This window comes from Triturus cristatus, chromosome 11, assembly GCF_964204655.1.
Source record: "Triturus cristatus chromosome 11, aTriCri1.1, whole genome shotgun sequence".
NCBI lineage: Eukaryota > Metazoa > Chordata > Amphibia > Caudata > Salamandridae > Triturus > Triturus cristatus.
The window spans coordinates 213,820,625-213,838,109 of record NC_140594.1 but is presented as its reverse complement, the minus strand read 5'-3'; the positions used below and the strand labels follow the sequence as shown (position 1 = coordinate 213,838,109).

The 17,485-nt window shown below is 48.0% G+C and overlaps 1 protein-coding gene across 2 annotated transcripts in view; it reads right to left on the bottom strand.

Moving 5' to 3' along the window:
• LOC146783924 (aldehyde dehydrogenase family 3 member B1-like) overlaps positions 1–17,485 on the bottom strand; it is a 301,339-nt gene that overhangs the window by 104,997 nt on the left and 178,857 nt on the right. For both annotated transcript variants that reach the window (XM_085633331.1, XM_085633330.1), the window contains exon 8: positions 15,384–15,550. In XM_085633331.1, coding sequence (XP_085489457.1) covers positions 15,384–15,550 — 167 coding nt within the window. The remainder of the gene's footprint in view (positions 1–15,383; positions 15,551–17,485) is intronic.

The window sequence follows — 17,485 nt, the reverse complement described above, 5'->3', positions numbered from 1 at the left end:
TTATTTAACCATGGTAATTAATCCTTTCCATAGATGGCTTTTATCCAAATTTCGGTTTAACCAAATTTATACAGTGCTGTGGGACGTGAAAGACTGGTGCAAGCTGGAGGAATCGGCCCCATGCAAATGTGATGGTTTCTCTATTCAGGATAACGCCCACTTTTTGTTTTTTTGTTCCTTCTATCATGAACCGCGTATAAAATACCTAAAATCTATTCTGAAGGACTTGGGATTTATCCAGTACAAGCCTGCACTGTTTTATTTACAAATGTTACTTTCTCCTCTTATTATGTACTGCACTGCTAGTTTTTTAGCCGCATCTGTGAGGTGCAAGAGAACAAGGCTTAGTTTGGAAGAACAATAGGAATTTGGAACCAGCTTTATCGCCCAGTTGAGTGCTTTTTAATCTATTTTATGTTTCCATCGCCCTTTTAATCTGCTTTTTAACCTATAAACTGTTTAATATTGTATTAATCTTATCAATTGTTTTATAGATGAACTTTTGATATTTCCTGTAGTATGCTTTTATGATTTTAACTAATCGAATAAAGTGGATTTTGACTGACTGACTGAGTTGCCCCTTAGTCTTTGTCTTTCATGTTTGCATGTATTACTTTTATAGTTATCACAGTTTCAATATATGTTTTTTCTTTGTTTTGCACAGAAGAGGTTACTAAGTAACTTAAAAAACAGAAAGGTTGAAGTTTTTCCCCTTTCCAACATGGAGGGTCTGAAGACCTTCGGGTTCTCAGACGAAGAATTTTCCTCATTAAAAGGACAAGTAATGAACAGTGCTAGTTCCACTACTACACAAATTCAATGTTAAGTGTCGCTGTTGTGAGTAAATGTATGAGATAATTTGAGAAAAACTAAGTTTTGATGTAAGGAACAGATATGCTACGAGGGAGTATATTCAGTTTGAAGCTCCAAGCAATAACCATGTTGGATAATTCTTAACACCCATTTGTCTAAGGTTATAGCCAAATGGGGGAAAATTGCAGAAGATGTCCCCCGAAAGGTGTTAAATGATCGGGGGAAGTGTAGGCAAGTCACTGCTGGTTAGGGGAAGGGGAATTACGTGTTGTGTAATGTTTGTCCCTACCTTTGCTGTTCCCTCTATATACTCCTCTAAGAAGCCTCTTGATGAGGAGTATTGATTGTTGCCTTTGTACGAGGCAGCAGTATTGTCTGAGGGCGTGGTCTTAGACCCCCCACAATAGAATGAGCGACGAAAGGAGCCACAATTAAAAGGAAAGGAAAATGCTACTTACCCAGTATGCATTTGTTCTTGGCATGTAGAGCTGTAGAATCTCATGCTTATGCAAAGATCACAATCTAGTGTTGGGTCCGGATTTTTGCACTTTTGTTTTCTTCGAAGAAGTCTTCCTAGTCACGAGGTAGGTGGCTCCTCCTTTCAGTGATAGTGCGCATGGTCATCGACTCCATCTTCTGATTGTTTTCCCGCAGAGGGTGAGAGAATAGAGTAGTAGTAAAGAATAGAGATGGCCACGTGTAAGTATGTATAGTATCAAGCGAACTACAGCAGTTACAGGTATCCGGGGAGGTGGGTGGGTGCATGAGATTCTACAGCTCTACATGCCAAGAACAGATGCATACTGGCTAAGTAGCATTTTCCGTTCGAGGCATGTGAGCTGTAGCTCACATGTTTATGCATAGACTATGCAGCAGTCTCCCCTAAGCGGTGGCTTCCTGCAACTGATAGTTGTCTGAAACAGCGTTTTAAGTACTGCTTGGCCCACATTAGCCTGTTGTCTGGCTAACATATCTACACAATAGTGTTTAGTGAATTTGTGTGGTGAGTACCATGTTGCACCTTTGCAAATGTCAGTTATAGGGATGTTGCCTAAAAAAGCCATAGTAGCACCTAGTTTACGAGTGGAATGTGCTTTAGAAGGTACTGTAGAGTCCTTTTGGCTTTTGCATAGCAAATCTGGCTACATTTAACGATCCACCTAGCAATACCTGATTTGGATATAGGATTGCCCCTGTGAGGTGGTGCAAAAACAACAAAAAGTTGTTTGGTGTTGTGAAAAGATTGGATTCCTTCAATATAATAAAATGGTGCTCTCCTAATATCTAAGGTGTGTAGAGCTATTTCTGCAACAGAGTCAGGTTGAGGGAAGAAAACAGGTAATTCAACCAACTGATTAATGTGAAATGCAGATACTACTGTAGGTAGGAATTTGGGATTGGTACGAAGAACTACTTTATCTTTGTGTAGCTGGAAAAAGGGTTCTTCTATTGTTAGTGCCTGAAGTTCACCCACTCTCCTCGATGAAATGATTGCAATGAGGAAAGCTGTTTTCCAAGTAAGGAACTGTAGCTCAGATTTGTGCATGGGTTCAAATGGTGGGCCCATTAGCCTTGTGAGGACTATATTAAGATTCCACACACTGGGGCAGGTGGAAGTCTTGGTGGTATAACTATTTTCAGTCCTTCCATAAATGCTTTGATTACAGGTACTCTGAAAAGCAATAAATGTTGCCTATTTTGAATCTAGGCTGCAATTGCAGCGAGATGCAGTTTAATGGATGTATAGGCCAATGACGAGTGCTGTAAGTGTAACAGGTAGCAGATAATGTTTTGTATGGAAGCATCCAGAGGGTTGATGATGATGTTATTGCAATAGATAACAAACCGCTTCCATTTGGCTGCATAGCAGGCTCTTGTGGGAGGCTTTCTAGCTTCCTTGATAATGTTCATACAGTCTGGTGGAAGGTTCAGATAACCAAACTCTGACTTCAGGAGCCAGGTCACGAGGTTCAATTGTTTGGGATCTGGGTGTTTGATTTCTCAATGGCTCGGTGTGAGGAGACTGGGAGTTTATTGTAATTTTTGATGTGGTAATAGCGAGAGTTCCAACAAGGTTGTGAACCAGGGTTGACGTGCCCATGTTGGAGCAACTAGTATTAGCATGAGGGATGTTTATCTGAGTTTCTGAACCACTGATGGAATGAGTGGGAGAGGCGGAAAAGCGTAGGCAAATATCTCTGACCAGTTCATCCATAGAGCATTGCCTTTGAACAACGGGAGTGGATTATTGGAGGCGAAGCTTTGGCATTTTGCGTTTTTGGGTGTTGCAAACAGGTCTATGTGAGGAACTCCCCAGGCTTGGAAGTATGGGTGGAGAACTTGGGGGTGAAGTTCCCACTCATGTATTTGATACCTCTGCCTGCTGAGGAGGTCCGCAATCTCATTGTTGACTCCTGGGAGGTGTTCCGCTAGGAGATAAATATTGTGATGGATCGCCCACCTCCAGATGTATTGGGCTAAGTGGGACAGTTGGAGAGAGGGTATCCCCCCCAGTTTTTGTATGTAATACATAGCTGTCATATTGTCGGTTTGGACTAATACAGCTTTGCCAGATAGGTGATCTTGAACGGCCTTGAGAGCTACAAAGATTGCCATGAGCTCTAAGTGATTGATGTGGAGCAACTTTTGCTGGTGGCTCCACAGCCCTTGGACTGTGTGTTGTAGAAGATGAGCTCCCCAGTCAGTGAGAGAAGCGTCCGCTGTTAATACGGTCTGTGGAACCTGGTCTATGAACGGCTGTCCTTTTGACAGATTTTGGGTGTTCTACCACTGCAGAGAGCGAGGAGTACGGCCGCTTACCAACACTAGATCGGTTAACAGACCGTGTGACTGGTTCCACTGACTGTGCAAGCATTCTTGAATTGGACATGTGTAATCTGGCGTGGGGAACGATCATGATGCAAGATGCCATCATTCCCAACAGTTGCATAAACACTCTAGCTGGAAGTGATTGAGTGGCTTGAAATTTGAGAATTAGCGCCTGAATGTTTCGAATTCTGGCTGCATTGAGAAACGCCAGACCCCTTTGATTATCCAAAGTGGCTCCTAGGTCATTCTGAATTTTGTTTGGCTGAAGCTGTGATTTTAACACATTGACTGAAAATCCTAGCTGGTGAAGCAACTGAATGGTTACGGAAGTGTGCTTGTGGCATTGTTGGTAGGTGCTGGCTTTGATGAGCCAGTCGTCCAGATAGGGGAAGACATGTCTGCTTTGTCTTCTGAGATGCGCAGCTACTACCCCTAGACACTTTGTGAAGACTCTGGGGGCATTGGTGAATCCGAATGGGAGCACCTTGAATTGGTAGTATTGACCTGCTACCACAAACCTGAGAAATTTGCGGCGAGCCGGATGGATTGGAATATGAAAGTAGGCGTACTTTAAGTCTAGAGAAGAAAGTCACCCTTTTGCAAAAGAGGTAGTACCTGTTGAAGTGTTACCATGTGGAAATGGTCTGACTGTATGTAAAAGATTTAGTTCTCTGAGATCTAATCTGGGTCTGAGAGAGCCGTCCTTTTTGGGAATTAGGAAGTAAAAGGAGTAGACGCCCGACCCTTGATTTTGTGGTGGTACGAGCTCTATAGTTTGTTTTAGTAGTAGGGATTGTACCTCTTGTTTGAGAAGGTATAGGTGATCCGGTGAAAGTGTGTGCGATTTTGGGGGAAACGTTGGAGGAGTGTTGATGAACTCCAGGCAGTAACCAGAATGGATAATTTGGAGAACCCACTTGTCTGTCACAACTTCTACAAAAGTGGCAGTCAATAACAACAGATGCACCCTCCCACGTGTTAAATGGTCGGGGGAACTATGGGCAAGTCACTACTTAGTATTGAGGGAGAGGTACGTGTATTGGAACCTCTACCCCTGCCCTTGCCATTGTTTCCTCTATAATTTCCTCTAAAGAAGGTTTTGGTACCTGAAGGTTGGTTATTGCCCTTATAAGTGGATGCAGTGTCCGTGGAGGGATTTTTGGACCCTGCTCAATAACAGTAGTGCCGAAAGGAACCACGGTCTTGTGAAGACGTCGTGTGAGTCGGTGCGTGGGTACTTCACAGAACTTAAAGGGAGTTAGTTCCATCGACTGCGAGTCAAACCGGGGGCTAGGCCCGACGGCCTACCATGAGCTCTCCGATCGAAATTAGTTTTTAGCAATAACACGATCCACGAAGAAAGGGGAACGCGATCGGAAACCATACCGTTGAGGGTGAATGTTGCACGCGTCGAGAGGAACCGTAGGATCGGCATCGAACCAGAGCCTAGCAAGTCACATCCGAACCTGATGGCGGAAAAAAACGAACAATCTGAAGATGGAGTCGATGACCATGCACACTATCACCGAAGAACAAGTTACTTACCTTCGGTAACGATGTATCTGTAAGAAACAGTTAGTTAGATTCCTCACCTTAGAATATCCCCAGGCGTCAGACTGGATCCGGAAGATTTTTCGTCAGCAATACCCCTTGCGCGTCGCTAGGCGTCGTCTGCGGCTCCGCGTCAGTCGTTGGCGTCGTGCGCCGGAATGACGTCGGAGTACTTAAGACGCTGCCCTCGCGCGCTGACGTCAGTTCTTGTACATAGCTTTCCGCGCCAGGAACGCAGAGCCATGCAAGAGACCGACACTGGTGCCAAAAAATCTAGGGGCCTGAAAAGGATAACCTTAACCCTAGATGTCGGTTCGCAGAACGGGGAGGATGGGTGGGTCGGTGAGGAATCTAACTAACTAATGTTTCTTACAGATACATCGTTACCGAAGGTAAGTAACTTGTTCATCTCAAAGAAACACGTTAGTTAGATTCCTCACCTTAGAATAGATACCCAAGCAATACCAACCCCGGTGGTGGGTCTGCAAACCAAGATCACACCAGAAAGTCCTGGAGGACGGAACGGCCAAAGAAGCCATCCCTCCGGACTTGGCTGTTGAGGCGGCAAACGTGTGTAGCGAAGCCCACGTTGCCGCCTGACAGATGTCCTGCAAAGGGACTCCCCGTCCCAAAGCAGTAGTAGCTGCTGTGGCCAGAGTAGAATGGGCCCGCAGCCCAACAGGAGGGTCCTTTTTTATCAAGGAATAACAGATTTTTATGCACAAAACGACCCACCGGGAGATGGTCTGTTTGTGCACAGCCTTCTCCTTCTTAGCACCTACGTATCCAACGAAAAGTTGGTCGTCCACCCGGAACTGTTTTGTGCGGTCCAAATAAAAGGAGAGCGCACGTTTTGGGTCCAGACGGTGGAGCCTCTCTTCCTCTTTGGAAGGATGCGGAGGCGGAAAGAAGGTGGGCAAGGTGACAGATTGCCCAAGATGAAAGGGAGTCACCACTTTCGGTAGAAAGGATGGACGAGGCCGAAGGACAACCTTGTCCGGATGAACAGATAGAAAAAGAGGCTTGGACGATAAAGCCTGGAGCTCACTCACTCGTCTAGCAGAGGTGACGGCTACCAGGAAAGCAGTCTTAAGAGTCAGAAGACGAAGAGGACAATTGTGAAGAGGCTCAAAGGGAGCGCACATCAGAAATGTGAGAACAAGATTCAAGTCCCACTGAGGCATTACAAAAGGGACAGGAGGGAACGTGTGAGTAATGCCTTTAAGAAAGCGCGACACTACAGGGGACTTGAAAAGAGAGGGCTGATCAGGCAGCCGCAAGAAGGCAGAAATGGCAGCAAGATAACCTTTCAAGGTGCCCAAGGCAGAGCCCTACTGGGCCAAAGAAAGAAGGAAGAGGAGAACCTCAGAAAGAGGGGCAGAAAGAGGATTCACAGCCTTTGCTGTGCACCATGCCACAAATTTGTTCCACCGTCAGGCGTATACCGTCTTTGTGGAGGGACGCCTGGCTGCCAGAATGATATCACAGACTTCAAGAGGCAAGTCAAATGGCATCAACTGCCGCCGCTCAATCTCCACGCATGGAGGTGGAGGCTGGACAGGTTCGGGTGGAGGACCGTCCCCTGCTGCTGCGACAGAAGATCCTCCCGAAGGGGCAGGCGTATCGGAGGATCGGTCAACATACTGAGTAGCTCGGGATACCAGTACCTTCGTGCCCAATCCGGAGCCACCAAGATGACTTGGGTCCGGTCGTGCGTGATCTTCTGCAGTACTCTGGGCAGAAGTGGTATAGGCGGAAAGGCGTACAACAGACCGCAACTCCACTCGCGACGAAAAGCGTCGCCGAGGCGAGTGCCGCCTTGGAAATTCCAACGCGCAGAACTGCTGACATTGCGCGTTCTCGTCGGTGGCGAATAGATCTAACCAAGGCTCTCCCAACTGCTGAAAGAGACCTTGCGCCACTTCTGAGTTCAGACGCCATTCGTGATCCATCATGCACCGGCGGCAGAGTTCGTCTGCTCTGGCGTTCAGAGAGCCCGCCAGATGTTGAACCACCAGGGTGATGCCCTGATGTTCCAGCCATGTCCAGAGGCGCAGAGCCTCCTGACAAAGGGTCCACGACCCCACCCCGCCCTGTTTGTTGCAATACCACATGGCGGTGGTGTTGTCCGTGAACACCTGCACGACACTTAGGCTTTCAGTGCTAGTCGGATCGCTCTCAGCTCCAACAAGTTGATGTGGAGGCGAGACTCCGCCAGAGACCAGAGGCCTCTGATCTCCGCCTCTCCCATATGGCCACCCCAGCCCAGGAGGGACGCATCAGTCACTACGACATGCTCCGGTAGGGGTAGGGAGAGGCTCTTGCCCGTGACCCAATTGCGGTCCGTGAGCCACCACTGCAACTGCTGTGCAGTGCCCTCTGAGATCAAGACGTGGTTGGACAGGTTGCCGTGATGCTGGGCCCACTGAAACTTCAGGTCCCACTGCAGAGCCCGCATGCGCCGCCTGGCGTTATGCACTAGTAGGATGCAGGAGGCCATCAGCCCCAGAAGCCGCAACACTAGCCTGACCGAAACCCAGGATAGAGGCCGAAAGATGGGAATCAGGGCCTGTATATCCCGGACCCGCTGTTCCGGTGGATAAACCCGGAACTGCGCCGAGTCGAGGACCGCTCCGATGAAGAGGAGCTTCTGAGAGGGGCTCAGGTGTGACTTCGGCACGTTGATGGAAAACCCCAGCAAATGCAGGAGATCCGCCGTAGTCTGGAGGTGGGAGACGACTGCCCGGGGCGAGCCCGCCTTCAACAACCAGTCGTCGAGATAGGGGAAGACTGGAACCCCTGATCTGCGCAGATGAGCTGCGACCACCGCCATCACTTTCGTGAACACCCGAGGGGCACTGGTGAGGCCGAAGGGGAGCACGGTGAACTGAAAGTGCTCCTGACCCACCGTGAACCGCAGCGAACGCCGGTGGGCCGGCAGGACGGGGATGTGAAAATAGGCGTCCTGCAAGTCCAACGCTACCATCCAGTCTCCAGGGTCGAGGGCAGCTAGAACCTGAGCCAAAGTTAACATTTTGAACCGTTCCTTCTGGAGGAAGGCATTGACGTTCCTGAGGTCCAAGATAGGGCGTAGGCCTCCTTTGCCCTTCTTGGGAACCAGAAAGTAGTGGGAATAACAACCACGACCTACTTCTGGGCTCGGAACGCGCTCGACGGCCTCTTTGGCCAAGAGGGCCGAAACTTCCTCTTGCAGAAGATTCAAATGATCCTCCGAGATACGGTGGTGCTGCGGTGGCATGGCTGGAGGGGTCGTCTCGAAGGGGAGGGAGTAGCCCCTTTGGACAATCTGCAGCACCCACCTGTCCGAAGTAATGGTACGCCAGTGGAGCAGGTGATGGCGAACCCGGCCTCCCACTGGCGAGGGATGGGCCTGAAAGCTCGGACTAGGAAGGCTTTGAGGCGGATGCTGCCGGGGTGGATGTGGACTGAGCGCGTCGTCCTCCAGAACCGCCTCGGCGGAAACGACATCCGCGACCACGTGCAGGCTGGTTCTGCAGCCGGTGGCTAGGCGGACGTGAGGAGGAGGAGCCCCTTCCTTGGCCACGAAAGGAGCGAAAAGCGGAAGATTGTGGCCGCGGGGCCGAGAGGCCCAAGGACGTGGCCATAGCCCGGGAGTCCTTGAAGCGAGCCAGCGCACTGTCCGCTTTCTCACCAAAAAGGCGAGCGCCATCAAAAGGCATGTCCATGAGTGTGCTCTGGACATCCCCTGAAAAGGACGTGGACCGCAGCCAGGCGTGACGAAGCGCCACCGTGGTAGAAATCGCCCTACCCAGCGAGTCCGTAGCGTCAAGTCCACGTCGGATTGCATGGCGCGCTGCATCTCTCCCATCGGCCAGAGCCGAGGAAAGCCGCGCCCGGGCCTCCTCCGGGCACAGTGGCAGCACGTCCTCCACCGTATCCCACAGAGAGTGGGAATAACGGTCCAAGAGACAGGCGGTGTTCAAAGACCGCAGGCCCAAACTGAGCGAAGGGAACAGCTTTTTACCGAACTGTTCCAGTCTCTTGGAATCCCGGTCCGGAGGAGCGGACGGGAAGGAGGATTGGGAAGTAGAGGCCTGGATAACCAGACTCTCGGGGGTTTGGTGTTGGGACAGAAAACTGGGGTCGCCCGGAGCAGGGCGGTGGCGCCTGACAACGTTCCTATCCACAGTAGGGACTGTGGAGGGCTTGGACCAGGTGCCCTGCAGAACGTCAGTGAGGGCCTCATTGAATTGCAGCAGAGGCTCAGTGGAGCATGCGGCAGACTGAAGCACCTCAGTGAGGATGTTAGTCCTCACAGCCACGGCAGGCAGCTCAAGCCCAAGGGCTGTGACCGTCTTGCGCAGCGCCACAGAAAAAGCTGCACCCTCCTCCGAAGCCACAGTCGGAGGAGAGATGAATCCAGTGTCCGGTGAGGTATCCAGACCACTGGCCTCCCCCAGTTCATCTGCCCAGTCCTGAGAAAGGTGCCCCTGAAGGGCCATAGGGTCCTCAGACCCCTCCCAGCCGCCCCCGTCATCCGATTCCTGGTAAACAGGAGGAATGATCGAAGCCGGTCGATAGACAATATGTGTCTCTAGCGGCGTCGGATGCGGCGTCGGTTGGCGCCGCATCGGCGTCGGGACCGGACAGGGGCTGAACCGGGGATCGACGTCGACCGGAGTCGGCGTCGGGGGTGGTACCGGTGTCGGCGCCGGCGGAGGAGGCGTAACGAGGTAGACCGGCGTCGACGGAGGCCCAGGCTCGGGCCCCTCGGGGACCTGCGGCGTCGGGGCCGGAGCCTCCAATGGCACCGGGGCCACCGGCACGCGAGGTCGCCCAGTCGAGTCCACGGGGCCCAAAGGCGCGCCAGCGGGCGCCGGCGGCGGGGCCAGGCTCCTCAAGGAAGGCACTGACCTCCACCGGCGTCGCGTCTGTCCCAGGGACCGGCGGGTATGGGGACTTGCGGAGCCGTGGGGGTGGGACCACCCGGACCCTCGGCCGAGTCGCGCGACCGGCGAGGGGAGTCCGAAGAGCGGTGTCGCCTCTTGGACTTCTTGGAGTGCTTCGACTTACCCGAAGACTGCGAGCCAGACGAACGACGATGTCGAGTGCGGCTCCGCGACCGATCCTTGGACCTCCTCCTGGACCGGGATCGAGAGGGGCGCGGAGCCGAATGGCGAAGCTCGAGAAGCTTGCGGGACCGCTCTCACCTAGCTTTCGAGGTCAGGGCCATACAATCGGAGCACGACTCCGCGTCGTGGTCGAGGCCCAAGCAGAACAGGCACCGGCGGTGATGATCGGTCACCGACATCAGTCGGTGACAGTCGTCGCAGGCCTTGAAACCAGGCATCCTACCGGCACCAGACGTCGAAAGTGACCAAAAAGAGTCGAAAAAGTTAGTCAAAAATTGACTAAAGGGTTAGCTCTCCCGGATCGGCGCTTACTGGCGCGGAAAAAAGAAGAACTGACGTCAGCACGCGAGGGCGGCGTCTAAGTACTCCGACGACGTCATTTCGGCGCACGACGCCAACGACGGACGCGGAGCCGCAGACGACGACCTAGCGACGCGCAAGGGGTATTGCTGATGAAAAATCTTCCGGATCTAGTCTGACGCCTGGGGATATTCTAAGGTGAGGAATCTAACTAACGTGTTTCTTTCAGATAGGAGGAGTCACCTACCTCGTGACTAGGAAGGCTTCTTCGCAGATAAACAAAGTGCAAACATCCAGACCCAACACTAGATGGCGATCTATGCATAAGCATGTGATCTACAGCTCACATGCCTCAAACCTGTAGTGCTCCCATTGAGTTAGCCACTTCGGTATCTTTCTTCATTTTCTCCAACGGCTTATCTACTTCGGGCCTGAAGAGATGTTCTTTGTCAAATGGAGTATTTAAAAAGGCTTGTTGGACTTTAGGTTTAAAACCAAAAATTCTCAATCATGCATGCCTGCTCAATAACACACTAATGTTGATTTCTCTAGCTGCGGTGTCAGCAGCATCTAAAGCACACCTAATAGAGGAATTTGAGACAAGCTTTCCTTCTTGCACTAAATCTTGAGCTTTAGCCTTGTGCTCATCTGGGAGATATTGGAGCAAATCTCCATTTCGTTCCAGTGTGCTCAATAATACCTTGCTAGTAAGGCCTGTGTGTTGGCAATGCGCCAATGATTCGCTGCTTGGGCGGCTACTCTTTTACCAGAGGCATCTAACAATTTTGAATCTTTGTCTGGAGGGGGGCCATCCCCTGAAGTTTGTGAATTGGCCCGTTTACGGGCATTAGAGATGACCAAAGAGTCTAGTGGTAATTGTCCTTTAATAAGAGCTGGATCAGATGGAGCAGGCTTATATTTTTTGTCTATTCTGGGGGTGAGAATACGAGCACGGACAGGGTCTTTGAATACATCTTTGGCATGTCTCATCATACCTTTTAGCATAGGGAGAGTTTGACTAGACATTTGTGTGTTACTGAGTGTTTCAAATAAGAAATCTTCCTCTAAGGATTCCTTGTGTAATTGTACCCCATGATATTCTACAGCTCTAGCCAGTAATTCTAAATACCCTACATTGTCGTCAGGAGGCGAAGGCTTTGCAGGGTAAAGGCCTGGGTCATTATCCGTGGGTGAATCAGTGTTGTAGTTTTTCCAGGGATCCTCCAGTAAAATATTATCCCCACCATCTCCATCATCATCATCATCATCATCATCATCATCATCATCATCATCATCAGGTTGTTGTGGTGGTGGAGAGTTAGTTGGTGTAATAAGTAAATGTTCTAATGGTGGGGAAGGTTGTGTAGGGGAACGTGTTGGAGGAGGAGAGGGGTTAGTACCGACATTCTTCCTCTTCAAAGGAATGTGATAATGTGTGTCCTCTGACTCAGGTTTGTGCTTCCGAGGTGGTTTAGTAAGAACATGTCCTGTATCGGGATTAATATAAAGTTCCTTTTGTTTTGGGTCCGATTTGGGAGGTGGGATGTCGAAAATCGGATCCTGCTGCTTCGGAGGAACATTTTTCGGTTTCAGCACCAAGGACTTCAATGCTGGGATGGAATGACTTTTCGGCCAGAAGGTTTTGATTCTGAAGTTGTCTTTGATTTCAGTGCCAAGGGTTTCGGCTCCGAAGCAGTTTTCGGCTTCAAGCCTGCAGGTTTCGGCTTAGTGCCTGACTTTGTTCGACTCGATCCCGAGCCAGAAGGCTTAGTGGCGTGTTTCGGTGCCGAGCTGGAAGGCGGGGCATCAGAAACCTCTTCTGGGTGCCGACCGTGGCCCAAAGGTGGGGGTGGAACCAAAGCCTTTTGCTTGGCCCGAGTTGGATTTTGGGGCAAGGGGTGTTCAGTACTCCTAGGACGTTGACCTTGCAGTAAGTCGTCTTCTATCTCAGAGTCCAATGCCGGGATAGATGCAAGTAATGCAAGTTCTTCTTGCTCTTCCTCTGCCCCCTTGTGCATCGAATTAGTCGTGCTCGGCTCCTTCACCGAAGAGCTCTGGCGTGTATTCGACGTTTTAGCTTTGTATTTCGGGACATCGAGCCTGGCGACTGCGGAGCGTTTTGTTCCATTGAAACAATCTGCATGCATCGCAGTCCTGTTTATTGTGGTCCAAAGATAAGGACAAGTTATACACTTTGTGTGAATCGAGTGCGAGGTGGACCAACGCGGTTGCCTTCCCTGAGTTGCCTTCCCTGAGTTTTCCAAATTGAAACTGAGATTTTCCTCGACTGATAACGATACACGGAGAAGCGGTATACGCCTTTGAAACAATACAGACACGGGTAGAGTGGATTTGCCACCGAGGGGAACCCGAAGAACGGTTTTGAACTGGAGCGCAGCAAAACACGTCCGAACCAGATGGCGGAAAAAAACAATCTAGCAATGGAGTCAATGCCCATGCGCTCTATCACTGAAAGGAGGAGTCACCTTACCTTGTGACTGGAAAGACTTCTTCGAAAAAAAATAACTTGCAAACATCCGGACCCAACACTAGATGGCAGGAGTATGCAAAGCATGTGATCTACAGCACATATATATATATATCACATAAAAAAACATAGGTTTCACACATGTTATAGTTAGCTGGACGTTTCCCTCGTAAAAAACCATTGAAATTCCCCCGTTATAGTTAGTGCAGGCAACTATAACTCACGCGACCGCAATCCTCTGCTGATGACGTCAGATATTACATCACTGTATTTAGACACTTATTTACCCATGTCTTCTTCCATTAATCTTTAGCTATACATATATTACAAATATTTATTTTTCAGAAAGACATATTTAATCAGTGATGTAATATCTGACGTCATCAGCAGAGGATTGCGGTCGCGTGAGTTATAGTTGCCTGCACTAACTATAACGGGGGAATTACAATGGTTTTTTACGAGGGAAATGTCCAGCTAACTATAACGTGTGAAACCTATGGTTTTTTAAGTGAATTTGCAAGGTTTTTTAAATGCTAATTCCTAACTATAACGTGTGTGAAACCTATAGTTTTTTAAGTGAATTTGTACGGTTTTTTAAATGCTAAGTTATGTATTTATTAATATTTTTTTTTTCAGGTTTTTCACCCTGCGCGCACCGTGCGCGCTCTGTGGGCGCTTGGTGCGCTTTGCGCACCCACGATGCGTTGTGCGTGCCGTGCGCGTACGGTGCGCGCACTCCGCGAATTTTCGAAAGAAAAAATATTGGTTTTTTTACCCTTGGGGGTCCTTCAGTGACCCCCTGACAAAGGCTAGGGGGTCAGGAACTGTCCATCCTGCCCCCTTTTCACGTTTTCCACCTTTGTTTTTCACTGCCTCAGACTGCGAGAGACAAAATGGCGGCCGACACTTCCTGATTTCGACCGATTCGAATGTTTACTGACATCTAACAACCAATCAGAATTGCGCTGGCGCACGGCAGCGTACGGTATGCTTACCGTACGCGTACGGTGCGCGCTTATAGATATATATGTACTTTTAACTGCAATTTTCTCAGGAACTACTGAACAGATTGACTCCAAATATCCAAAAGGCACATCCCTGACCTGAGGACTACCTCTCTGCCAAATTTCAAGTAATTCTGTTCAGCCGTTTGGGCTGTACCTTGGACTAAAGGTCCCTATGGAAAATTGCATGGGAAAAACGCGTTTTGGGACCCCCCTTTTTTCTCAGCCCCCACTTGACGAATCCCCCCGAGACTTTCAGGGTAGGAGCGGAGCGGAGCGCCCCACCTATTTTGAAAAATTCGCGAGGATTCGTCTATCAGCGCCAAAGTTATTCCAAATAGAATGTTGCGGATTTCCTATGGAAACACGGTCCTAACTATAACTATCTACTGGCGACCTCCAGTAGATAATATATACACATATACAATATATATATATATATATATATATATATATATATATATACACACACACATACATACACACACACACACATACATATATATATATATACACACACACACACACAAACATACATAAACACATTAATGCTGGAGCCATTATGAAACTTCTCGATCTAACCTCCACATTTAACTCCAAGGTCAAAATATTTCAGAAGGACCTTGCAGGAAGGATCCAGGGTTGCAGAATACATAAAAATGGGAACCATTACCTGGCCCTGCATAAGGATCTGGCTTCAATTGTGATGGCATCAGCACATCACAACAAGCAGTGGGTGACTGTAAATCAAGCGAAAGAAGCACGACAACAAGGAAGAAGCGTGGAATGTCAGCATTGTAATGATAGTGGTACATTCGAGGCAGGAAGAGGAGAAGCAAACAGCTAGTCTTGGGAAGTTGAGGGAGACATCAGCCAGACAGAGTTACAGAGGACATACCCCCATGGTACTGGGATAAATATTGTATTGGTTGGCCATGAGGGAGAAATGGGACACCTCTGCCAGGTGTAGGGGCGAGTGGGACACAACAGCTATACATGAAGAGCTGGATACATTAGCTGCACATCAGGAGACAGCACTTCCTGTAAAGTCATTGGAGAGAAGGGATGTGTGCTGCCCCTTATTAACTCTAGAGCTCACATAGGTTGACTTCCGTGAAGCAAGCAAAACCAAATTAGTGATGCACGGAGCCAAAAATGGATACTGATGCAGCAAATGGACACACAATGCATGAATTAATTTATACTACAGCATAGAGCATATGTAAATTTAGCGGTTCACATTCAGCCTATCTGCATTCCAATTTCAAACACCCTTCCATTTACCTGTGAGTTATTGGAGTAGACATATGTTGCCAATGGTCGGTCTTTCCCGTTTATGAATTCTATTGCTCCCTCAAGATTTTCAACTCTTAACACTGGCAGGATTGGCCCAAGGATATCCTGTTGCATGATTGGGTCACTTTCCCGCACATCCAGAAGCACTGTGGGAGCTGTAAGAAGAAATCAAAGACCTCTGCATTAGAAAGCATAAATTGTATGCAGCTACATCCTAAATGCAAGCAATGCAATATCCTAATATGTTCCTTTTTCATGGCTCTTTTCATAACAATACCACTGACAACAGACAGAGTTCTGTGATATATGCTCAAGAGTCTGTCTAGGTGTCAGGGATGGGGTTAGTAGGGAGGAAAGACATTGTGTTGGCAGCTGTGGAAAGGCTTGTGTAGCTCCTGATCGGATCCTCTGGAGCAGCCTTGAGTAATTTACTCCAGGACGAATATGGATGAATGTGGCAATGGAGCAATGGTCTGGCATAGTGTCACACATACAGTTTAAAGATACTGCAGTGCTCACAGGTGCAACATTCTGTAATACCGAGGATCTCATGCACACAGCAATTTATGGTTATTAGTGGATAGCTTGTGCTCACATGTTGTCTATGGACTGATCTTTTAATCAAAAGTGGGTTTAAACCGAATCAAACCAAAGTGGGCAGGGGAAGCAATGCTTTCCCCTCTAGCTACTTATGGAAGTAAGACGTTTCTAGGCTATCTGGTTTTAGGTTTAAACCTATAATAACTGATAAAAACCCCACCTAAAGGAAAATAGCCATCCCCGGTGTAATCCTATAAACACTGAAAAAACACCTTTACAACCACAAACTAAGTGCCATTCAAAGAAAGGAAAAGATGAGTGAAAGTCATTTTTATTTCTTCCTGAAGGGGCCAATACAATGTAACTTTGTGATACAAGGTAGCATCAAGAAAGACTGGGCTAACATTACTCTGATTGAGTTTTGTTGTTTAGGGATGTCACTAAAACATTGTCTCTTCTTCGTTCTGCTTTTTTCAGTTTTGCGGTCTTTGGTCTAAAGACGCAGTGTTTAGATGCATGTTTTAGGTCTTACTTAGTAATTTTATAAATTGTAGAGAATCGGGAATATCAAAAACATATTTGATATTTTGGCTACATTTGATTTCACCGATCGGTAAAATGGCTGGTTTCATAAGAATCTTTCCTAATATGTATCATCACATTTACCCACAGACAGAGAATAGGTGAAATTCTTTGATACATCAGCCCCCTTTTCTAGGGAGTCAGTATTGATTGTAAGTGAATTGCCACACACCCCAGGCTTTAAACATGCAATGCAAGATGTAGTGACAGGTATATGTAAAAAGAATGTTGTCACCAAGCATCTGAGATAGTGGTGAAAACATGACACAAGATGTTTGGTAAACATGGAACGCAGTGTCACATGGAATGCTGCTGAAAAAAGATTGGAGTGATTTGTATTTGCAGTAATTCAACTACCTATATGAAAAATTGTATGATGGTCATCAAAATCGATACCTGAGCTTCCCTGAAAGAGATCCTTGTCACTTGCTAGATGGTATGCTAAAAGCATCTTTACAATCATCAGAGATAATGAAGAATGCTATGGACTTTGTAGTCCCTTCTGGTGCAGTAAAAATATATTTGGACCTCATATACCCTGTGCAGACGCTATCTACACACATGCACTATCAGTACAGAAGGCAAGCAATAGTTTAAATTAAATTAAAATTCCATAAACACCGGAAAAACACTGTTTTTGTTATTTTTAACGGCGCGAAAATGTGTTACCACTGATAACCACTGTTTTTCTAAGGTATTGAAAAAAACGGAAAAAACCCCACCAGAATTTACCAAAAATAGAAACTGAAAACAGGAAAACCTAGACGTTTAACATAACAGTTCCCCCAGATCCATTATTAGATTTTTTTTAACCCCAGATTATTTCTTCCTCTAATATTTGTACAAGCAGCTGTGTTCATTGCTCAAACGTTATTCCCCTACGGCAGCCCTCAACCCTGCTCTTTGTGTTGTTTGGAGCTCCAAGCTTTACTATGGTTCAAAGTACATACATGGCCCATTGGCTCTAT